The sequence below is a fragment of the Lytechinus pictus genome, chromosome 2, assembly GCF_037042905.1.
Source record: "Lytechinus pictus isolate F3 Inbred chromosome 2, Lp3.0, whole genome shotgun sequence".
Classification (NCBI taxonomy): domain Eukaryota; kingdom Metazoa; phylum Echinodermata; class Echinoidea; order Temnopleuroida; family Toxopneustidae; genus Lytechinus; species Lytechinus pictus.
Genome location: NC_087246.1, coordinates 58,391,369 through 58,417,878, shown reverse-complemented (window position 1 = coordinate 58,417,878; position 26,510 = coordinate 58,391,369). Strand labels below are relative to the sequence as shown.

Sequence of the window (26,510 nt, the reverse complement as noted above, 5' to 3'; positions counted from 1 at the left end):
AATAATTGAAATCGGAATGCGATGTGGTATGAAGAAATTTATGTCCAATTGTCATGAAGAAGAATCAGCACTTTGCGTCGATAACAAAAGTTTTCAAAACTTACTTCCAGATGATATATTGACCGAGCGGCCATCTTGGAAAACTGCGTGGACTACGTTATTCGTTGGGTCCTTGCAATTTCTGGCGAAATGTAGAATTTACGAGAATAAGCTACATCATCGACGTTGTTAGAACATTAGTTTGGACCAGGTCTTATTGTTTTAGGATTGGATAAGTTGGAATATGTTCCAAGAACCACTAAATCAGTCGTATAAGATGGTAACCACAAAGAGGATATGACGGCCCATTATTCCAAGGTAAGTACTTTGCCTAACTATTACCTACGCAAGGTTTAATCAGCCCCCCCCCCCCTCCCCGTCTAACTTATCGTTTATCATATATTATTATTTATGAAATAATGCTCTAAAAGATGTTTTTATTTCTCGAAAGCTTTTCTTTATCCCACCCCTCCATCTCTCTTTATTTTGGTCAGTGTTTATCCCATTGTCCTGAAAACTATTGCCCCTGATTCTTAAAACGCGTACCGCTACATTTCAATTGCTGTAGTTCGTCTTAATATCTTTTCCTTTTCTTTGAATTATTGCAACATTCAATACAGGGGTCTAAATAATTTTGTTTAAGATATAATTATGTAAAAAACACAATTAATGAATAACACGATTGGTGTCTTTGTCACTATATCCATATCCATCGTCGTATATGTTTTATATATTGTTTAATAATCAATTTATCTGTTTGTAATTCTACCCTTCATAAAAAAATATACAATACAAACATTAACAGATAAATAAATACATGTATAAATGTATTATATAAATAATCAACAAGCAATTACCACATACAAATAAAATGTTCATCTCAAATCACGTATGTTCATCACCCATAGGCTATGTATCAACCCAGTGGAGTTCGCCATTAAAGGCCTTTGCACAGTTTCAACGTTGGTGTCGTGATACTTTTCAATAAAGAAAATGTGTGTCGTACCATGACAACATGTATTGTTGCTGGAATTTCCAGGGATTTAAAGTTGATATGGTGTGATCAAACTATGAAAATTTATAATCCATTATATCAATGGTCATATCATGACTTTAGTTAAGAATATCGTGCGCAAATAAAGGCAGATCAGCATAATTTCATATCATTGTCTAATACGTAATAGATCGAGTGTGGGAGACGGGGGTAAAAAATTTCAACATTTTATTATCTTTATTGTACTAAGTTCTCAATTTTTTTAATACTTTCTTTCTATAGTATGTTATTTTGTTGTTATTTTATTGTATATTTGTGTTGAGTTTGACAACTCTCCAGTTTTTTTTAATGTGTAAGCTAAATAAATAGTCAGTGGATCTTGGGGCTATATTACAATTGAAATCACGCACGTCAAGTGGCGTAATTCATCTGATCGGGGGGGGGGGGGGGTGAGAGCAATAATTATGTTGAGTTAAAAAAAAATGGTCCCCCCCCCCCCCCCAGAGCTGTTAGTAGACGGGGATATACAAAACGTGTGTGAAGGGATGGGGGTCAAAGCAATATATTGAGCTGAATATTCAACAATAATATTCAAGGGTAACTCATCCCCCCCCCCCCTTCAAGAGCTATCAGTAGACAGGGGCGGATCCAGCCTTTGCCAATATGGGGGGGGGGAGCCGAATTTTTTTAGCCACATTTTCCCGATCGGCCACTCGAAGTTGATTTTTGTTTGTATCTTTGAAGGGCCGGGTAGTCTTTTATTATAATAGTCTAAGCTTTATTCTTATAAATCAACATAAATATATAATAATCTCATAAGCCTTATTTGATTAGTGCGAGTGCTAAGTATTTTGTCCTAAAATCTAAATATTCTGGGCAATGTTTGTGATCCTAAGACAGATGTGTATCTACCGCAACTACCTTACATTTTTCAACAATCAAATAATGCGAGCGAAAAGCGTGGGCTGAAAATTTTGACATTTCTAGACGAAGTACGGAAATTCTAAGCACTTTTTGTAATCGTGATAATAATAAGTAAATGACTAAACAATTGATGCGAGCGCGAAGCGCGTGCGGAAAAAAATCGAGATTTACACCCAAAAATGGGACACTCTGATTGTGTATATCATGAAAATTATAATTGGAAATCTTATAATGCGAGCACAAAATGTTTGATATTTGGATGATTTAAATAGTGAACAAGCTGCGTATCTGAATAAACATGCGCGACCTAGAATCTGGGCATTCTAAATATCTTTTACATCATGAAAATCAATAAAGCGAGCGCAAAAAGCGCGAGCTTAAAGTATTTGATATTCCGATCTGAAAAAGGGACAATTTAATCTCTGTATTTCAAGCACTTTGTAGGACAATTGTGAGGTGGATTTGAATCACAGTTTTAAAAAAGCCGATATGTTTCAATATTATTCCTTTGAGTTTTGACCTAGGACCGGGACATCCTAAGAACATTATGTCATCAAATGAAAATGATGACTGTCTTCCTATTTCTCTTCCTAAGCACGAAATAGAACTTGTCGATATTCCATTCTGAAAACAACGACATAGTGATTACTAAATTAATATCTTATTTATTAGTCTAATAAGCCTAATGAGAGCGCGTAATCTGTTAATATTATGGCTTGAAAAATTGACATTTAAAGCACTTTTGTAATTATGATGCACGATTTAATATATTTTCAACAATCAATGCGAGCACAAATCGTAAGCCGAATTTTTTATAATCTGTCATGAAATGGGGATTTTAAGTAGTTTGTTATAAAATTAATATTGAGATATACATAACTCACCCGGTGTATTGGAAAAGAGAGGGAAAGGAGCACCCCCTTCTCCCGATCCGCTTGAGACAACATTATACCTTCAACTTTCTTCTTCGTTCTCTTTTTTATATATTTCTTGTACATACCATCTCAAGATCTTATTTATTTTTAATAGTAGTTCATATTCATATTTATAGTGTAAACAGATTTTACCTTTTATAATTACAATTCTATACGTGTTGAGGACCCCACTGAAAATAAGCTTTCGAACTATCCTGTTAAAGATTACTGACTTTTATTTTAATCTAATTTAATTTAATTTATTTATTCATTTATTTATTTATTCTTACTCATTATTATTTTGGGGGAGGGGTCCTTTCACACCCATAATCATCAAACAATAATCGTTCCGAATCCTCCTTCATTTAGGTTATGTTAATGAAATACTAAAATATTAAATTAAGAGGAAAGGAATTAAGACAAAGTAATTTTACAGCTACAACTATGATTTATTTGCGAAAAAGGGTATTTCTTTTTTATTTTAAGACCGCTCGGGGGACATTCATAATGTAGTTTTTAGTCAAAAAATAAATTGTGTCAGGAACTCGTTGGCTTCAGTAAATAAATATTGTTTTTAAAAATGGATAACCATGAGAAACAAAATAATCATATCCATCTTTAGTCGAAGTGCCAGGAATGAGCTCTTTGGCAAGCTCTTTGGTGTAAAAACCGCTTGCGAACCAATTCTGCACATTGAAAAATAAACGCTGACTAAGCAAAAGAAAATTATAAACTGATTGAAATTGCCGTTGCATACGATGACATGTTCAAATAAAATTGGAATCATGCAGTATTTTGTTTGTTATACACAAAGAAAACTCAGACCATGACGCCCGTCATGATTTTTGTATCCAATATGATTCTATAACATATATTTACATCAGGACAATTTATCTAATATAGACACACATAATAGAAATTGTAATAGATATGCGCTATGCTAAACAGTCAATGTGAGTATATGCAATCTTGACCTAAATTTGCCTTTTGGTAATTCAGGAAAGAAATAATAATTCTAGAAAATGAAATCATTTATGTGTTAGGTATATTCCGAACATTTTCCAAAATCGTTAAACCATCAATTTCACAGATTAAGTGTCAAAATTAAGTACTAAAGTGCGAAGTGGTCATTACAAGGGGAAAAGGTACGTGGAAAATACCACCTTACACCAGTATGGGACTAGATATCCGTCCCCGCAGACACGGCGATCAGCCCGTGTGCGCACGCTAAAATTTATCATTCTGCGGCTCGCGTGCTAGGAATGAACTTGATTTTTCTCTCAATTACGAAACTCATCGTGGAAAAGGTTATCCAACATGCAATGATATACTCGTAAAATTTGTCGTCATGTATCATTTACACACAGATAATTGAATATAACCCTTCTTTTGGAGAACTATTAGTAAGTTGTTCGAATCTAACGATTTTCTTTTAAAAATATAACAACAATTTACCTGATTTCAAATGCCTGCCATTTCTTTAAAAAAACTAGAATCAATAAGCCACCACCGTTATCAGTTGTGAAAAATTCTAGGAAACGTACTAAGATGCTTTTGCAAATGATTAAAAATTAAGGGGATATGAAAATAAGGATTTTGCAATGCTATATCACATTTCTGTTATATTTTCATCAATTTTGGGATTGCATCGAAATGACTGATAATTCAAAGTCTTACCCACACTTGCTTGTAAATTCGGTATATGTTGGTACACTGATAGTCAATGTAAATGATAAACATTCATAGCCTCACTAAAATTGAACAAATCCATTGTTTTTAGAATTTTAATGTCGCAGACATTTTGGAGAGTGAGCAAAGTGATGCTAACAAACGTCGCTAACAATATTGCTAGGCGAAAAGGCCTTTCAATGGCGCGCTCCACTGAGTTGAGGCCGTGAACATACGTAAAATCACAAAGCGCTTTTATGACAGATAGAAGCGCCTTTTGCACCTAACAAGGTGGATATCGCAATATTTTAATCAATCTACCCATTAATGTCATTAGTATTATTTTGTTTTTATGATTTAAAATGTCTATTGATATAAATTCTATCTACATGTGACTCTCATTTCTTTCTTTCTTTATTTCCTTTTTTAGATGTGGACGAAAATTCTCTTACTTCTCTTACTCTACATCATCAATTATGGTAAGTTTCAGCTTCTACCTCCTCATATATAATAAAACATTAATATAGTAGGCCTATTGAAAAACAATTCAACATTAGTTTTCTCTCTCGTTTTTTTTTAAACAATTTACGAAGCGACAATTATGGATATCTTCATTGTTTATAAAAGAATACGTTGACCTAAAGCATAAAAATCTAAAAGACCTAAAAATCTTTTGAATCAATATTGGAAATTTCACCACCCAGCAAAGACTTAAATGTGTCAGTGAAATAGCAGGACATGTAGAAGTTATTAAAGGCAATTTTATGTTTTACGTTATTTCGGTCATGTCGGTTGGACATGTTAGACAGTAATACATGCCGTATAATGAATATACAAACGAGCATGAGGAGTAAACTTATTTAAGGTGCTATCTCGCACTTTTTTTCTTATTATTGTGATTATCGAATTATTCATAATTTCTGTCCGAGGAATGAAATTGAATATCAAAACAACCCAAGTCCATATGATTGTTCTTTTTGAAAAAATCAAGAAAAACAAAATTATTTTTGTATGCTTCCAATGAGAACTTCGGTCAAGTTTTTATTTCATTTGGGGATTTTTGGGTGGAATTCCGGGATATAAATTTCACACAACAAGGGAAGGTGTATAAATGGGTGTCCCATATTTAACTCAATTAGGCCAAAAGATGGACTTGTGTGTTCTTACATTCATAATAATCAAATGCAGGAATAAACCCTCAGAAATCAGTAGATTATCATGCCATTATCTTTTTTTGTTAAATAAAAAGTATTTCACATTCATGAATAGAGAAAGAAATATATTTCTGATCTGTACTCTTTGAAATGGAATAAACGGAACAAAATGATGAGGATATTTATATACATTTTTTATTATGATAAAGAAAAGAAACGACACTATTTGCGTGACAAATTTTCGTTAAAAAGAGAAGAACAAACATGGATCTCGTATAGTGACAGCACTCCGGGTGCTGATTTTTTTTTTAAAGCAAAAAAAAACCCCGGCATCTAGGAAACATTATAAAAACAAAATACCAGATAACCTTATCTTACGACGGTTTGAATTTATTTTATTGCATTTGTATCGATATTACCCGTGTACAACTTAATTGTTTTTTGTTTATCATTATTTGTATTTCTGTATTTCTGATTTGTAAGTAGGCCTATATTGAAAGTACGAAAAATGAATATGAAATTTAATGTGTCTTGAAAGATTTACTTTGCATTTTCGGTTAACATGATTAAAACAGGTACAGCACAGAACACCACGACAGAAGAGACACCAGGCGGGACGATCACGGGCGACGTCGTCACACCTATCGTGGAGAGTACGACGTCGGGAAACGAAGGTCCGAGCAGGGCGGAAATCAGGTGGCTCACGATCGTGGACGAACTCATGGCTCAGAAGTCGCAGAGTTTCAATGATACGTTCTTTCGAACTATAGAAACGTATCCATTTGAGACTTCATGGGTTAGTATGATATTTAGTATGTAGAGAGGATAAGGAATCACTCATTGGCGGGTCTAAGAAGTGCAGGTTTCCTCTTCCTCATGGGGAAAAAATTTCATTTTCTATTTTAAAGAGACAATAGAAAAGTGACAATGCGACCCTCTCTTTCCTAGCGTTGAGGAGGGGATGTTTTTCATTGAAGTGATGATTTTTTTTTACTTGTCGACAAAATTCTTTGCCGGAAAAATTGATAAAGATGATGGCATTTGACCCTCTCTCCCCCCTTTCTCTCTCTCTCTCTCTCTTTCTCTCTCTCTCTTCCTTTCGTCCACCCCCCCCCCCCGCCTTGTTTTTGCCAGGAAAGTCTTGAGAAAGTGTGGGCTTATTTGTTAATCCTGGTGTTCATAAATTATGTTGCTCTTTAAAAAAAACTTTCCAGTCTTGTTTTATGTGTATATTTTGTTAGATATAATCTAAAGTAACTCGTTCATATAAATTGACCATCCTTTATGTCATCATGATTTATGGAGAATAGTTGGCCCTTTGAGATTATGTTGCATTATATTTAATGCAAAAGTTAATAGGTCCAATTTTAATCCATCAAGCTTTATACAGAAACATTGATATGTCAATTACATAATGATTTTAAAAGTGAAAAAGGCCTTTACTTTATCTTCGTGTAAAATTGATTTCGACCCTCCATCATTTATCAGGTCATTGAGGATACTTACTTCAACAGTGACTACATGTTGAACACGACCACGCGGCCAGACCTGACAACGTTATCATCCGACGAGCTCCTGCAGATCCTCTCCGTGGTCATCGACGTACTCGACGACAGTAGCGTGAACATAACGACCAGGGAGGTATTGGTGACCACGGCCTTCATGCAAGACCTCACGGCCACCATTCTCCTCGAGATGTCGGAGAACGAACTCACCGCTGATTTCGGAGAGTTCGAAAGTGTCATGTCGGTATGTCGTCTATTTTTTTTCTCATTTCAGTATGTAATATGCCATTTCAAATATATAAATTGCAATCAATTGCCAAATCAAATTTAGAATTTGCATCTGAGAGATGAATTACAACTATGTATTTTGTACTTCGATCTTGTAGCAATTGAAATTTACAATTAATTGAAAAAAGTTAAATTCAGTCAGTCGTGTGACTCAAACATGGGCTAAGCCGTGCCCCCCCCCCCAAAAAAAAAAAAAAAAAAACTAAATCTACGACCAAGAAAAAGAAAAGTAGCGGAAAATGATGAAATGATAATTTATATACACATATTGTCAAAATATATATATATATATAAATTAGTTTTTTCTATCGAAAAAGGCAAACATTTTATACATTTTGCATCATACGCCATGTTTGGCCCCCTAAATGTTGGGGCTCCATGTGCCACATGATCCTAACCCATCTTTGGGCAGCATTGTTTAGCGTTATAACTTTTTTTCGGTAATCTGAATATTTAGATCGAATATGTTATTTTATTATCTGGTTACATTCATATCCCAAATATCAGTATGTATAAATGATTTTTTTTTTTATTCAAGATTGAATGTTTTCTTCTTCTCACCCTCTCTCGTTTTCTCTTGCTCTATTCGTCTGCTTCACCCCTCCCCCTCTTTCTTTATTTCTTTCTTTCTTTCTATCTTTCTTTCTTTCCTCTTTTTGGATTTTTTTTTGTATTTTCTGTTAGTACCCATTTATTTGAATTCCTATAATTTTCTCTTTTTTTAGTATATCATTGAAATATGTGATATCCTACTGGACGAGGAATACGTGGATCTGTGGTTGGACATTCAGAGAGTAAATATTAACACTTTCAAACATCATGTTTATTCATTGCTTTTGTGGATTAAAAACAAATGATACTACAGTAACAATCATGATGAAAACGTTTTATCAAATGGTGATATGGATCCTAATCAATGATTGGCTGAAAAGTATGATAATATCAGTCATTTATTTTAGCGAACAGAATATTTGCTAATGACTGGTATATATTATTCATGTTACTGATCCGGCATGGTGTTGAGATGAGGGTGGTTTATCAACTAAAAAGCACCACATAACTATCTCGTATGACGTGGCTTAAAAAATAATGACACAGACATTGTTTCATTTAAAGGAGACCAAGTGCACTCAGCAATGGCTCGAGCATGTTGGAGCTATATATTCAAAAATTACCTCGTGCGCGGAATTCATGACGCCGCGCCTTTGTTATGTTTTTGTTTTTAATATTAAACAGAATACGAAATGATTGCCTTGCATTCCTCGCCGATCCTGTGCTGATGTTCTTCTTTTTTTTTTTTAATTTCATAATTTAGACTCAGAAACCAATATTATCTGCTCTGATCAACATGTATATGACCCTATGAACGTGCACATGTAAAATCAACATTGGTGTACCATGATTTTAACAAAAAATACTTTAATTTTAAAATCTTACAGTCTCATTCAGAATGTTATTTATCAAAGTAAACTGAATTATTACCAACGTCCTCTTAATCTTTCACTTTGTGAGAGTAATGCTTGAACTCCTTTCCCTTTTCTATATCAAAGGCCTATCCTGTCTATGCTGCGGTGATTGAGACCGTCGACGTTGCATCGCTAGCCATCGCCAACCTGATCGAGTCCCCGGGAACGCTGAAGTCAGACGTAAAGAACATCAGTAAGTCATTCCAGAAAAATACTAGTCATTATCATTGAAATGTCATAATATGATTATAGGCCCATCCCAGCCTTCTCTCATCTACTAAACCTCCTAAGTCTCACACCTTTTCTGGTTTACATTCCTTACTACACTAATCTCAGAAACGAATACTCTACTTTACAACCTTTAACTTTTATTCTCACCTTTCCATTTCACTTCTACCTCTACCCCCCCCTTTTCACAGTCCATCTATAGGACTCATCACGTGATTTACCGTTAACCTTTTCATGATTATCCATACCGCCAGGCAGGCCTTCACACCTTATCCTAATATAGGATTACCCTAAAAAATTCACTTAATTTGCATTATGGTTTGTTTGCTTGTTTGACTTCAGATTCTAAAATAACGAAATGACATGAAAGAATACAGATTTCCACAATTTACAGTTTTACTGCTCACTCCCTAGTATTATCATTACTTTCGAAGTGTAGATGTTCTTCTCAATCCAGCCTTTTGATTTAAGAATAATTTTGCCTGCATTGGATGACTATACACATCCCCTCCAGAAGCGGATCTAGAGGGGGGGTTGGGGGGGTTGCAACCCCCCCCCCCCCCCCCCAAAAGAAAAAAAATCCGGGGACCATTTTTTAAAATCTTATCTTTTTTTTTAAACTTGTAATTTTATTCTATTCTATTTCTATGTATGACACCCCCCTCCCACACCCTCCCCCCTCGCTCGCTCCGCTCGCTTGGACTCGGTCGCTATGCTCCCTCACATACCACCCCAACCCCCCCTTTATAAAAAGCTAGATCCGCCCCTGCCCTCTCCATGTGGAAGCATTTTAGCCGAGTTACCGATATAGCTTCGTTGAATTAAGGACTTGTATTGCGCGTGCAGAAGACTGAATTGTGTAGAATAGACAGGCTTTTCAGGTGTACGCTACTTATTAATGATCATGTCACAAAACAAACGAATAATAATTGTGAGCTTGTATTTTTTTCTTTAGACTTCTTTCTCGTCAAGGATTCATGGTACAACCTTACCCAGACGTACCAGGACTATGTTTTCCAGGTCAGAGACAACGAGGGTATCCTCATCCCAGAACTCTACCTTGAACAGGCAGAATTTGACTGTAAGTGTACTCCGAGTCTCCATTTTTATACGCTGCAAAAAAAGGGAAGTGTTAAAACTACACCGGTCTGTGTCTCAAGAGGTCTGCGTCAAACATTTTCCACCAGTGTTCAACACCCATTTGTGTCATTCTCTTTTTAATATGGACAGTGATGTTACTGAGGGTACAGCCCTCTAAAGACCGACTGGTGTTTTAGACACAGTAGGGTTTACACACTGATGACAATATGAGGAGTTAAAATGAAACTCTAGAAATAATTAAAAGTAACAAAAACCAAAGATGTTGGATGTTGAACTAACGCTTTAAATGTAACACTAGAGTAAAGTGAATGTTGTGGTCCAGTATAAGAGTTAATACTATACAGTTTTTGCTGTGCAGTGAGGTAGTTCAGATTGGTGCTCATTTGCATAATTATTTCAGGGTTGTCACCTTTAGGTAGCCCTTTTTGCTGAGGAGAATTTCTATTCTGATTCATCAATTAGCATGCCGAATAGAGTTAGGCAGAATTAAACATTTCCCCACCAAGTTATTAGAGTTAGGCATTTCAAAACGACACCAAAACCAGTCCATTAAAATATGAATAACTGAAATCAAGTAAGAAAAAATGCTATTATTTAATTGATTTCGCTGTATTCAAGGGTTTGTTGAAGAAAGAATTTGTTTTTTGTAACTTTTCTTTAATTCATTTTTTAGTGCAATCATTGCTGAAAATAAATCTTTCAAAATACTTTATTGAATTGAATTGAATGCATTTAATGTCCTGTGTAGGAAATTCTTTTCACGTCGGGTTTACAAAATAACAAATACATATGCACATACACAGAATGAATAGACTTACAACACCTTGGGATTGCATACACATACAAAATGCCGTATACGTTATTTCAAATCTAATAGAATCCCTTTAACCACCTATTTACATTATGTATTGATTTTTTGTCCATATACTGTGACCATTGTGGAATTAAATATCTTCCTATCCTATCTTTGCAGATTATGATGAAGTAGCTTTGGTAAGCGTGCAGTATAAGGGCGTAAGCGACTTTATGGGGAAGAACAAGACCCGTGTTTCAGTATCAACATCAATAAGAGAACAAAGGTAAGAGAAAACTTTCCATTTTAAATCCAAGGTAATATCTTAATTCCAGCATATCAAGCATGAACATCACGTATTTCTGGTGAGAGGTGAATACATTTGAACCGAACTGTGGACCCAAAATGTAATGTTCGATTTAAAATACATTCACATACGCACCCTCCCCCACCCTCACACACACAAACAGATTTGCAATGAGTACGGTTGCTTCGCTCTCTCGTGAGAGTGTATTTATCTCGAAAATGAAGCAGATAATTGAAACTCCTTCAAAATTAATCTTTCTGGAAAGAAAAAGTATAATTCTTTTCTTATTGGACTGAAATTCCCCTTAATAAATGTAATAATATGTAATATTTCATCTTTGGGTTTTTTCTGGGGGGTAAAACAATTATATGCTCTTAAAAGACGAACTACAGTAACTCTCGCGAGAGTATTATGTAATGTCAATGACGAATCAGGGATTACGAGGCGGGGGTCATTCTCTAGAGAGAAAAAATTGTCAAGGCCCCCTCCCCATAAAAGGGGGTGTAATCACATTTTTCCTCCATATTGTTCATAAGCAAAAAGTTAAGAAAATTCACTAACGAATGTAACGTTGGTTTGTTTTTATTGATATGTATTGCCTGAAAAGAATACTTTAAATAAAGCAAATTTCTTAAATCTCATTCTTTTTCCAGCTCCTATAATCCAAGGATATTAAACAATGATGTGATCTCTATGACAGCCATCCGTGTACCAGACTTCAGTAGTACCAGTATACCAGTCATATATAGGATGGCAAATCTAGAAAAGGTATAGTTTTGTCAGATTATCAAATGAATTTTTTTTTCCATTTAATTAGGCCCATGCATTCATTTATAAATTAATTTACTTATTAACTTTTTCTGTTTTGTTTTATTTCTGTTTTCGTTTTTATTCAATCCAAGATTTTGACTGATTGATTGATTGGTTGGTTGGTTGGGTGGGTGGTTGGTTGGTTGGTTGGTTGATTGATTGATTGATTGATTGAATTATATTTCCATGCATTACCAATTGCAACCGTGATAATGGGATTCAGTGTAAGAAGATTGTCAAAATGTGTTGATAAAGTCAGTGCTATTCAAATAAACAAAAGTCTTACAATGATTTGATGATGATAATGAGACGATTTCGCTATCTAAGGAATATGCCAGATTTTTTTTATTGAAAAGCACTTAGAGGCACTCATTTTTAAGATGTGTACCTAAAGCTTATACTGGGTTTGAAAATTAGGCCCAGTTTATGATGGCATGTATTTACCTTTGTATTTTTTCTTGGCATGATTCTATCTGATTTCATTCTTTTTTTAAACAGAAACTCGAGCATTGGGACGTTGTATGTGCCTTCTGGAATTTCGATAAATTGTAAGTTTCTTTGAACTGATCGCATTAGTAGATTGTAGAGTATACTGTGTAACGTGTAATGTTTGATTTGCTTTGATATTAGTTTCATGGTAAAGTCTAATTAATATGTATGTGCAAATCACAGCAAGACTTATGTTAAATGACATATATGGGGCTAAAATAACAAAGACAATAGATTAATACATTAACCAAAACAACTTCAAAGTTGATGTAAATTTTTCTGAAGAGTGGAGCTGTAAAGAGGCGGCTATGTTATGGGTTTTTTTTATAGTGAAATAAGAGGAGATGAAAAAGAGAAAGGAACATGAAAAGAAAACACTATTTGGATGAAAGACTTATGAGAATTCTACAATGTACCCCTTTTATTCAATTCAAAATAATGACGTCATAATTAGACAATCTTGCCCCTTCCCCTTCCAAAATCATCAGGCTCAGCTCCTGAGTCTTCTGTGATGTGAATTAATCCAATATAACCTAAACATCACTCCTTTCTGAAGATGTCCTGTACATGAACATTATTATTCTGTATGATTTACCTGATTCTGTACGACTTATGTTTAAATGTACCTTTTGGTTTAATTTAGAAGCATATAATTTGAGTGAAAATTGACTGCTTTACTTTGATGTATTTGTTTTTCTCCAGCTCTGATGAAGGTGGTATCTGGGATGATACCGGATGTGAAGTGATTGAAGTATCCTCCTCTGCCTGGTCAACGCAATGTTTCTGTAATCACACCACCAACTTTGGCTTGATTCTTCTTGAACACGACCCTGAGGTAAGGATTTCACAACTTATAATCTAAAAGGGTCGCAAAAGGGTTACAATGCATTTGCAGATCGAAGTTAGAACAAGGTCAATGACAAGTCTTGCAGAATTTTGTATATTCACAATTGAATACCGGACTGTAAATTTTATATCAATAAATGAAATCTCAAGTTTGCAAGTGAAAACATAAATTGATTGCTTAAAGTCTCTTCCAACACTATTTAAGAATGTTTCCCTCAAATATTATATTACGTTACATCCAATGGACTGTAAAAAAAGACTAATAAACTATAAGAAAATACATTTTAATGAAACCAGATGACATAGAATTTCCTATTTATTCATGAAGAACTTCGTAAAACTTCGATTCGAAAATGATGGAATGTTGGATTCTTTCCACAAGTTGAAAATGTACTTGGTTTAATGGGAAAACCTTAAGCGTTTTCGACATAAGCCTAATTAGTTCTAGGCCTAAATTTCCAAAGTGCAAACTGCAGCTATTCTACATTCTAAATGCAAACGAGCTGATCTCCCCAGTCCTTAATCACTACCCTTTCGGGATTAGACGATCTTAGACGATAATTTTAGAGTTAAATTTGCATCTTTTGAGAGTGTATTTTACCTCATTTTCGAGTGAAAATGTCGATAAAGATGCACACTTTACAGAAGGAGCTATGATGCACTCTACAGTTCACTCCAAAGAGATTGGTTCCTATAGATTAGATCTTTTTGCATTTATAGAGCAAAATAAATGATCTTCAGGTTTTCATTGCTTTCACGTAGTCTACTCTAAATCACTGTTTTCAAAGACATTCTTTCCTTCTCAAATACAATTGCCATTTATTTAAATTTGTATTTTCTTTCATTTTTTATTATCATTAGTACGTTGATTGGCATTTCATCATACAAACTTGGCTATGGTCCATCGCAGCAGGAGTCTCGGTCTTGCCATTATTTCCATTCTTTGGATTCCTCATCTACCTAACGTAAGTTATTGTTGTTTTTCATAAATACTATTTATTACATGACATATTCATTTATTTTGATAAATACTACTTATTTTTATACACTACATATTCATTTATCACTCAGATACATCATTTGGAAAATTTACAGAATAAAATGTACGTTGAAAAATACGGTATTAGCTATATATTATTCCATTAATTCATCCCCGTTAAGACTTAAAAAAAAATACTATTAAGTTGATCAAAATATTAATCATACCTTGCTTTGAGCTTTAATGTAATTCTTCATTAAAAAGTCGAAATGGAAATAAAATAAAATAAGAATTAAATTAGCTATTCCATCTTTATAATGTTATAACAAAACCATAATTTTATTTTTGCTGTAGATTTTATTGTTAAGATAGTAATTAAAGCCTACCAATAAATGTTTCGTTTTTGCGAGTAATGGGTACTTTTTTTTCTGATGCTATGTGATGCTGTCTTTTTTTTTTCATTTTACAGGACAATTAATTCTAAGCGTAGGTCGGCACAAATCAACTTTGTTTTTAGTTTGATCATGATGTTAATCGTGCTAGCTACAAATGAGGTTGCTAAATGGCAAAAGGTGAGATTTTACGAAATAATATTTGCTTTTCTATAAATATATTTTAATACAAACATTTGCAACTTAAAAATGTCACATAACTGACAAATAATGGATATTCATATCTGTGCTATGCCTTTGTTGGCCTAATATTTTGAACATTAATTATATTTTATATGTTTGGGCCAAGCAAACAATAAACCTCTTTAATATTGAATCTTGAAATGTTGATGAGAAATAGCTGCTATAACTCAAAAGATATATGCGACCGAACCCTGTTTATTATATTTATGTATCATCTCTTTGTTATTGCAAGGTGCAAATGCATTTTAACGCAATGACGTACCATTCATAATAAATACTCGAGTCAGGAAGAGAAAGTATCTCTAGGATCATTTTTAAAAGTGTGTTTAATCGGTTCAAAGCCTTTTTTACAATTAGAACCTACTATTTGAAAATAGCGGGCGATGTTAAAGGACTTTTTGTAAAATATATATATAATATCGATCATAAAAGAACTTAGAGAACAAGACGTTATAATGATAGCAATTCGGAGAAATATGACAATAGAGTAGAGTATTTTTAAATTTCGTTTTAAAAAATCTTTAGAAACTTAAAAATCGGTGTTGTTTAGTTACGAAGGTCATATCGAAATAACTAGTAACTCAGACAAGTAAAATTGCCCAAACCATCACAAAGGCTATTGTGACATTATTCCAGAACATGTGATTTCATTCACTTCTTCACATTTTTGTTATTCAGAATAACGGTCGTTTTTCATTTCATAAAATTGTACACATTTCAATTTTGCATTTATCTCCATACAGAGCGATTATGCATGTATGGGGTTCGGTATAGCCATGCATCTATTCACTACGTCCACGTTTGCATGGCTGTTTGTCATCAGCATTCTTCTATTCACACGGGTCACAGAGTTCACAAGTAAAGAGGCGCCGCATTGGCTGGCCTTTCTGATTGGATGGGGTAAGTCACGTGGTACTCTATCATCTGATTGGATGTGGTAAGTCACGTGGTGCTTCATCAACTCCCAACAGGGTTCCACAACACACACGATCACTCGATTTATTATAGCAACGGCCTGTCAAGATCGTTGAAACATGGATGTTGATTCAAAACACTGATCGTGAATCAATCAGTGTCATTTTTTCGAATTTACTATCCTTCGTAAACCTTTGTGCTACAAGGCACTTTTTTTTTTTTTGGTAGTCCTGGGAAGCGTTTCATGAAAGAATTTGTCAGACGTTTTATCCGAAAAGTCCTGTTTTATCCAACAGTTCCCATAGTAACAGTGCTTCTCAGCCAATCAAAATCAAGGAAGGTTGTAAGATCTAACAACTTGTCAGACTAAAATGTTGATAAAACTCTCCCCTAAGGTTTTGATAGCGTTCAGTCGATATAACCATGGACCTATACTGATATAACCTTTATTCATGTTTCGTTCTCTGTTTCTATTTTAGGTACTCCTATCCTAACTGTTGGTGTGACCGGTAGCTTGCTCTACACAGAATACGGAATAGGGCCAAGGTGAGTATTCCATAGTAATTATCATATATATGAACAGGATATATAAAACATTTAACAGTTTAATTCATGTAAAGGTGATAAAAAATTGCAATCTATGGAAAAATATTCGAGTGTCTTGACTAGCTTGGTGAGAGATCTAAAAGTTCATAACCAATCAAAAATAAATTATACATGAGCAGTTTAACCCTAATTTACTTGTACAAATAACGAAGATAAATCATGCAAGAGCCAATTTTAACAAATCAACGATAACTTACCTTTTAGCCGTTTTAACCTAATTTGATTTTTAGGAATAACGATATGGCTAAGTATTGCAAAGTTTATGGCATTTGCGAATGGGCCCTATTTCGCAAGAAACTCAACGAATCACACTTATATCTTCTGGAAATATAACTACTGTCACTCTAAATAGACAAATGAAAATAGAATAATCAGAAGGTTCGAAATGTTTCTTTTGTGCTTTATACCTTATTGCTAAATGTACAACACTAGAAAATAATCTATTCAAATTTTAAAACATATCATATTAGAGGAGCAAGTAATATAATTTATATTTTGTAAATGTGAAGACTCATTTCATATTTCAATGACAAGATATCTGTCATACTGATAAGAGGTCGTCATTTTTTTTAATTGAAATAATATTAAGTGCCTCTTTGAAATTCTATTTAAATTTGAGTGTATTTAGATTTTGTTTTTCTATGGATAATGTTTGTGTTAACCTATGTTTATGTGACGTATTTGAAATTCTTTCTTTTCCTTTTAGATGCTGGTTTAATAATAACAGTAAGATTAAGATGGCATTCATGGTACCCACTTTAGTTTACAGTGTGGTAAGTAGTACATTTTTTGAATTATGTATCTATTCTCCGTCAACATCACAACCAAAATGATCATCTTCATCACCATTATCATCATCATCATCTTCACCATTAACCTTATCATAATCATCATCATATTTGCTAGCACTGGCATCATTGCCACCATCGCCGCCGTCATAAACCATATCATCATAACACTTACCATGCACATCATCGCCGTCGACACGATGATCGTCAATATCATTGTCATAATGAATATTACCATCATCATCTTAACATCATTATCACCAACATCTTCTTCTTCTCCCTTTTCACCTAATCAGCATGATCATAATAATCATCATCTTCATCCTAATCATCGTCATTATACCCTTCTTCCTCTCTGAGCTTACTCAATTATTTTACAATAATATTTTACCGAATTGATTTGGAATATTATTTTCGTTTTGTTTCTGCTACGCAGCTAACTATATTACTTCTCTTGGCATCAATACGAGCTATTGTGCAGGCAGGGAAAATCACTCTCTTTGAGAGAGAGAAAGAAGAACTACTGAAATTAAGGTGAGTTTTTAAATGGATTCGGATGAGCCGAAGTATTTGACGTAGGAAAGACAAATATACACTGTATCGTCAAAATCACCTTAAAAAGAAATTTTAATGATTGTTTGAAAAAAATAATAAAGAGAATATGTATCTTCCTTTTCAAATCAGCGCGTGATTAAAATCTTTGACAATTGAACCCAGAATGTACATTATTTCAAAACTGTTTGTAATAATTAATAAAGAGTAACTTATTCAAATACAAACCCGCAGCTAAAGATGAACATTTATGATATTTGCGTTTGAAAAGGAATATTTCAAGGATTATTTGCTAGAAATTTTGAAGAAAATAAGGATATCACTAATCAAAAGATGGAATGAGAATTCATCCCTGGGTAAAGATATGCAAGATTGATTTTCTAAATGTGTTGGAAACTGCATTACCATGGTAATAGCATAGAACGGTGGTATTTATCACCTTCAGTGGTATTTCCTTCTGCGCTTTTATTCCTTTGCTTTTTCTCTTCACCCCCCCCCCCTTTGTTTATTTGAGCCCCCTTTCCCGTGAAAATGGCGCCCAGGGTACGTGCCCCCTTACACCCCCTAGATACACCACTGGACCTATACATGATAAATTCTTTGTTCACTACTATTGATAGCTTGAATACGTATTGTTTCACAAAGCAACCTCTTCTATCATCTGAATGTTGATTTATCTTTTTTGTTTCATCTCCCTTTCTAGAGCAACATGTCTGTGCTTCCTCGCACTGTCTCCTGAACTTAGTATCTTTTATTTCTGCGGCCATTTTTCTTTCCTCAATCCGATGATTGGGTATGTCTTCGGTGGACTCATGCCCTTCCAGGTTCGTAATACTCTTAGCCACACCAACCGAACCAAAGCTAAACAAACCGATTATATGTCAATGTAAATAACGTACTCTAATAGTTATGATCAATCTGGGTCCCGTAACACAAAGGTTAGCGATCGATCGTACGCTTGATTTTTACGATTGATTGTACATTGTAGTCAATGGAATCAATCGTAGAAAAATGTTCTACGATCATTGCTAAGCTTTGTGTTACGGGCCCCAGGTATCGTTTTGTTAGTGTGACTGCGACACCGATCGATTAAATTGGCGTTTGTTCAATCTTTTATCGATTTAATGTATTTATTTGAAAATTCATCATTGAGAAATACATAAACAAAATGACGAATATCGACATTTATCAGAAAAAAATTTGATTATCATCGTTTAAGAATTTTTCGTAAATTCCCTTTTCCTTTGGTATTAACGTAATATTGACTTTAATAATCAACGAGCGATGACAGAAATACAGGAAATCTCCATCTTAAGTTTTAAGCTTTAGAATGATATGGTAGAGATTTCGAAGGCAATGATAATGAAACACAAAATACCATAGGGTAGTATCATAAAAGTAGGAGATACCAGAGGAGGGAAAATAAATGATTAAAATAAATAGAAAATCAAATTAAATGGAAATCAAGTAGCATCTTCCTTCATCCACAATTATACTAAGGGTCCTTAAAAACACTACGGAAGATAAAAAGCCGTAGATTTTACATAAAGATCGAAGTGCGCATGTTCGGAGTAAGGACTTAGAATGGACAGATTTTTATTTTTAAAATCAGAATCCACCTTCTTCTCTCTTTTTTTATACTCTACAACAATTCATATATCTGTCAATAATTATTTCAAACATTTTTTTTTATTATGAGCAGGGTCTCCTTGTGGTTCTTCTTGAGAAGCATTTTAATAAAGAGGTAAGTAATTATTCATACTAAATGGCCAATGTTCTAATGCACACCATATACCTGCAACATGCCTTGGTCTTACCATGGAAATACCATGGACCAACTACACATACAGAATCAGCGTCCACGGTGGCACAGTGTACCAATGACAAAGGCCCTGTTTAATCGAGCCACAATATAATAAAGATATTGTCATAATCTACTGAAAATATCCATGTGATTTGTGTCAATTTTACGTAGAATTTTATCATTTGTAATCGTGTTGTAAGTTCATGAATTAAAATTATTTAATTCCATATCAGTATTTGAATTATCCTGATTTTAAACTCATTCAACTACAAACAATATACATCAGACTTATGAAAAAAATATATATTTGAAATTCAAAATTTTATCGTGGCAAGATTACTAAATAAAATCCATTTAAAATAAATTCAGTTAAGTATTAAAACATTATAAAGTTGTGTTAAATAATGCAAAGATTAAAACATAAGTCTATAGTTCGTGTAAATCTAATAGTATTTTCTCACATTGATTGCATTCACAGCTTGAAGAGGCATATAAGATAAAGAAGAATCCTCCAGAAGAACTTAAGGATGAATATGATATTTGGGTAAGATATCTTTTCCATCTCCTTTACTTCATCAACTTACGCTGTAAAAACTCCACTTCGTAGCGCGTTCCAAAAAAATTATAGTAAAGGAATGCCACTGTACTCCATAATAATTACATAATTTATGTTTATTTAAAAAATATTTACAACCTTACATCAACACAAATCATTAAAATTCGAATGTCCTGCTACAAAGTAGTACCGAATCGCCATATTTATGGTAGTAAATAAAGGGTTTATTTTCAATTGATCTAATGCCAATTCGTCCAATTACTAATCCGTCTACTATCATTTGGTCTACCACCAGTTCGTCCATTATCCACATGGTGTAATTGCCATTACGTCCATTCACCATTTCGTCTAATAACCATTTAATCCAATAGCCATTTAGTCCATATACCATATGATCTAATTGGACTTGGTATTAAATGGGCGAAATTAATGAAAATAAAATTGATATTAGACCAATTACTGGTCATGAGACGAAATGGTCATAGACGAAGTGGTGATTAGACGAAGTGATTATTGGACCAAATGGTTATTAGACAAAATATTGATGGACGGAATGGCATTAGACCAAATGAAGGCAGACAATGTGGTGAGGGGACGGGGGACGGGTTGGCAGAGGACGAATTGACAATTTACCAAATATAGATGGGCAAACGAAGACAGGTCCGACTAAGGAAGCTTTAAAATGCCATCTGCTCACCGATGATGATGTTATCCATGTCGACTTATAGCGTCATTATGTCGACATGACAAGATAATGTACCTTGTCATGTCTACACAATAGCTTTATTATATCGTCATGGCGAGATAATAGTAGATAACGTAACCATGGTAACGGAGCTGACCATGACGGCAGATAACTTTCTTACTATTCGACATGGCAAGATACTAAGTAGATAACATAACCATGGTAACGTTACTGATCATGACGACATGTCACTTTCTTACTATTCGATATGGCAAGGTACTAAGTAGATAATGTAACCATGGTAACGTAGCTGACCATGACGACAAATAATTTTCTTACTAGTCGATACGGCAAGAACTTGCCATCTCATCAGGTAGATGGCACTTTAAAGATATCCTTCCTTACAGACTAAGACCTTGCGTCAAGTCCTGTATATTTTGTATGGTTTAAGTATAGGGAAAGAGATGGGTCACTTAATGCAGGAGAGGCCCCAAAGGGTTAGGCAAGGACCATGAAAAATAGCTAGGAGAGTGAGGGGAAAAAATTATTCTGACTAAATACACCCCCCCCCCCCCGTTCTTTGTCAAAATGAATTAAACTGACCACTACCCCCACTTCAAAAATAACACCGCCATGACTTAAAAATACCCTTACACCTCCTACACTTTTTCACATTTCTGTTTGTTTCATAACTTTCTTTCAGGCCGCGGAATTGGATGATGCCGTCAGAGGCGACCCTTGTAAGTTTTGATCATCTTTATTCAAATTTTGTCGTGTGTTTATATCGTATCTACTAGATATTGAATTCGCTTTTAGATCTGTAAGGAAGATAAGATTAGACATGTACTTGAACTTAAGTCTTCATGTAAATTCAAAGTGTATTTATATGAATCCTGAAATTTAAAGATTTGAACAGTAAGAAATTCCATGCTTCAAAGTTCACATACAAGTTTACACAATTTTATTCGAAAATCGGATCATAGATGTGCGGTAACTTCATCAGTACGATGAGGTTTTAGTTTTACTGAATATCTTAATATTTCTACACTGTTTCTTATATTCCTTGCAGCATTGGCACAAGAGGAAGAATATTTCAGTAGTGGCAGGAAGTCCAAAGCGGTAAGCATTTTGAAACATTACACATCGCCCCCTCCCCTTCATACGTCACTGCCAATCGCGATATGAAGGGCTATCAATCGCCAGTTGTAATAGATCAGTCTAATTGATACCGATTGATTACCACTGATCAAAAGTGAGGGGGGAGCCCAGAATATTTTTTTTGTTTTGTTTTTACTATGGAATGATAATGAAAAGGAGATTTATGAGGGTACAATGAATTTCAATGAATTATTTTGGAGACTTTCATGAATAAGATATATACATGGTAAGTTGCACTATGTTGAAGAGTCGACGAGACCTACGCTAACTGATAGGAATACCAACCCATAACTTCCACAGTACATGTTATTGAAATCTTGCAAAAACAATTTTTTTCTGAATAGCATATCATTTCCAGACTTTGAAGTTAAGTTCCTCTGAAGTGACTAGGCCTATGAGAATTTAGATATTGCATCATTAATATTCTGTTTAATTTTGAGAGAATGACAATAGTTATCCATGATTGTGAAACTTCGAAATTAATTGAAAATATTGATGGCACAAATATCAAGCAAATATATAATTTATTTCCCATTTGTTTACCAACAGTCGGTACTCTCAATGCGAGGAATCAAGCTAGCGAGGGCTGTCCGGAACGCTAAGCCGCAAATGGTTGGTGGAACGGCTACGAAGTCTACAGGCAACAAAAAGAAGAAAAAGAAGAAGAAGAAGGCAAACGAAACCCCGACCGAAGTTCTGAAAGAGACCGCGGTCCGAGAGCAAGCCGATGGCGAGAGCCGAGGTCGTAACTCCACCGAACCTCCGCCGCCGTCGATGCCGCCGAGCAAACCCAAGATTGGATTCATGAAGACAGATTACTCCGAGCTCGATGAACAGTCCCCGTACAGGACGAAACAGACCGCAAGCGAGATCGCTGCAACACTGCCAAGGAGCGCGACCTCAAGAACACCCGCTGGTCGAACCACGCCCGGAAGACGAACACCGAGCGGAAAGAAATCCCCTCGGAAGACCCCGACCCCGAGAAAGAGTCCGATACCGCGAAGTCCGTCCTTACCCGGCGCACCCGACGATCCCGAGGAAGACTTCGGTGCCTTGCTGGCGCCACCACCGAGAAAGAAGGGCGATGGGTCGAGCCCGATTGAAGATCGGAAGTCACCCGAAGGTGCGGTGGTCAATGATGCTTACGAGTACGATGACGAATACTATGATGAGAACGGGGAATACTACGATGATGAGTACTACGATGACAACGGCGAGTATGATGAGAATGGAGAATATTATGACGACGAGTATTATGAAGATGGGGAATATGACGATTACGGGGAATATGAGGAAGAATACTAAAATTCTGATGTTTTCATCGCCGTGGATTATGTTAATGTTTTCTTAGAATAATGAGAAAACCATGTCATGATTTACCCCAAGAGTAGTCACAGATATTTTCTAATTTCTTCCTGAGATATTAGACTCCAAACTCTGAATAACGCGAATATAACTTTGCTATTTGAGAAAGAATAACTGATATTTCTTTCAGCGAATTCAACTTGAAAGTCACCTCTGCCCTGAATCATCTTACCCAGTCGGTTGGAAATGTGTTTCAATGTGCAGACAGGCTTACTCTGTGCTCATATCTCATACTACATGAATAAAGGAAGTAGGGATTTATCGAAAAGAGATCCTAAATAATCTTTGAATGTTCATTTCGTCCAATAGTCGCATGACCCAATGAACGGGGATGGTATCATGATAATTTTAAAGCCCTCCACACACTCTACGATCCGATTTTGGAATAAATAGCATTTTGCTTATTTTCTGACATTGTAAATGGAAATTTACTTTTGAGGTATAAATAACATACATACATGAATAGAATAATATTTGATGATTGCAATTTGGAACAAAGGCCAGTTTGGTATCAAATCGTAACCATTCGTGCGATTGCAATGACGTCATTACGACTAGATATCTAATTGGCGTTTAATCTAATAAGGATGGTAGCTTAGTCACATATTTGGACATAGGAATTCGCACGTTGATTCAGAACTTTAAATAGTAAGATGTTCCATGTCCCATTATTAGTAGCAAATTTTATTACGCTCTATTCCACCATCGGATCGCAGACCAATCGTAATGTGTGCGGTAGCATCTAAGATGCAAACTGCTTGCGTACAATGTAATTTTTAATCATTTATATTATAGATTATCTTTTACAAATCGAGAGTTCATGTGAGAATGCCAAAGTCATATAAGTGTAAATATAGAATTTAAGATTGACTAAAAATTGCCTTAAAATTTCGTTCTTTTTTAATGAGAGAGGTGGGACGTTGAATCCGATGTATAGTTAATGGATGCCGTTGATGTAATTCATGCTTGGTAGTTTCTATGTAATAACAAAATATTTGCAGTGTGAGTGGTGTATGGCTTCTGTTGCTTATTCGGCAACCGTGATCCGTTGGTACTAGTGATGTGGACATGGTGAAGATGGTGATGACAACGATGATGATAAAGCTGACGATGTGTGATTTCGTTGATGTATTCCCAGGGATATGCATATCCCTGGTATTCCAATCCAGTCTAAATCAAAGGAGGTGATGAGACTGACAAAGAACAAAAAATGTACAGTCATAATTGTTATCGCTTATGATGACGATGGTGCTGGAGATGATGACAATGACGATGGTGATATGCATGAGTGGTGATGATGATGAGGAGGAGGAGGAGGAGGGTGATGAGGATGACAATTATGGCGATGACGATGATGATAATGATGAAGATGATGATGATGATGTTGATGATAAACATGAACATGATGATGATGATGATGATGATGAAGATGATGATGATGATGATGAACATGAAGATGATGATGGAGATGATGATGACGATGATGGTGATGATGATGATGATGATGATGATGATGATGATGATGAAGAAGAAGAATATGGTGATTGTGGTGGTGATGATAACGGCTATGATCTTGAAGATGATGGTGGTGATGATGATGAATTTAACGATATTAATTGCGATGGGGATGATGAATATTGTGGTGTTGGGGATAATGATAATAATAATGATGATTCCAATGATGAAAATTATGATGATGGTCTTAATAATGATTGCAATTATGGTACTGTTAAAGATAGCGATTATTTACTATTGTGCCATAAATGACGGCACACAAATCATTCAAATCATCACCATCATTAATTCAAAATTCATTTCAAATTACATCGGAAAAAAATAATACCAAATCATACATGTAAAATTACGTACCGTTATAAAATTACATTCAATAATATGAATAAATATTTGCAAAATGTACAATCAGCATATTTTTCGGAAAAGGGAATTAACTCAAATGTACCTTAATCATCATGATCATGATGATGGTGGTGATTCATGATTTTGATGGTGATGATGATAAAGACCATGATCCCCAGAATCAGCACCACCACCACCAACACCATCATCATCACTTTCATCAATAATAATATGACGCTGTACGGTAGCTTAAGCGCAAAAGTAAAACAAAAATACAACATTTTAATCGAATACAGTGCAAAGAAATTCAATTTGTTACCAATTATATATTCATGGTCTCCAATTTAAGTAATATATATTATTTCAATATGTCTATAGCCTTATACCAGGCCGTTTATTACCACACCTTCATTCACACCAGGATGATCTACTTTTAATAAAAGATGAATATTTGCTCTCTCAATTGTTATGGGAAGAGCGTCATATGGCGCCTAAGTCTGAAGGCCGGCAGGTGAAGGGGCATTTCCATATCAAGTAGGGCCTATTCGCTATTGGCATTGCAACTAAATATGAAATAATCATTTGAATCTCAAAATATCTTAATCATTATTTTCCTTCTAACCCTCTCTTTCTTTCTCTCTTTTTGTTTCTCTCCCCTCTCCCTCTCTCCACCCCTCTCTATGTCCTCCCCCTCCCTCTCACATTCTACCTTTCTCCCTATATAGATTAGATTTAGATTTATTACATTTATATCTCTTTATCTCTCTCCTCATTCTTAAGAAATCGAATTCAGAAGAGGTTTTAAGGCTATCGCATACCTTGCGTATATGATAACACTATATGATAACACTACGTACTTATACACCCATGACACTCACAATCATACATATACACCCTTACATGCAAACATCTCACACTGAATACAGGTTCATTTTGCCGTAAAACTTCTTGGTTATTCATACATCCAGCATGAGATACCGTATGCACCACTCCATATACACAACATACCAAGATATACAATAGTATGTAAAAAATCTCTTGTAAAAATATTTCACAGTGAATATACAATTAAGGATAACCTGAG

General features: G+C 34.8%; 1 protein-coding gene across 1 annotated transcript; it reads left to right on the top strand.

Annotated features, from left to right (window-relative positions):
* LOC129253902 (uncharacterized) lies at window positions 1-25,913 on the top strand. The gene is made up of 24 exons (XM_064095259.1): window positions 1-357; window positions 4,970-5,018; window positions 6,269-6,489; window positions 7,182-7,442; window positions 8,212-8,280; window positions 9,037-9,145; window positions 10,136-10,261; window positions 11,255-11,360; window positions 12,035-12,149; window positions 12,690-12,739; window positions 13,383-13,515; window positions 14,388-14,491; window positions 14,975-15,077; window positions 15,884-16,040; window positions 16,535-16,601; window positions 17,368-17,434; window positions 17,886-17,983; window positions 18,705-18,825; window positions 19,704-19,745; window positions 20,284-20,349; window positions 21,750-21,786; window positions 22,116-22,165; window positions 22,754-24,580; window positions 25,038-25,913. The coding sequence occupies exons 1-23, from the start codon at window positions 337-339 to the stop codon at window positions 23,507-23,509; spliced, it is 2,928 nt and encodes a 975-aa protein (XP_063951329.1). The 5' UTR covers window positions 1-336; the 3' UTR covers window positions 23,510-24,580; window positions 25,038-25,913.
* The last annotated feature ends 597 nt before the right edge of the window (window positions 25,914-26,510 follow it).

Coding starts and splice junctions, on each gene's coding strand:
- LOC129253902 (XM_064095259.1), top strand. CDS start 337: ATGACGGCCCATTATTCCAAG. Junction 11,361..12,034: donor ACATCAATAAGAGAACAAAG/GTAAGAGAAAAC, acceptor TTCTTTTTCCAG/CTCCTATAATCCAAGGATAT. Junction 12,150..12,689: donor GGATGGCAAATCTAGAAAAG/GTATAGTTTTGT, acceptor TTTTTTAAACAG/AAACTCGAGCATTGGGACGT.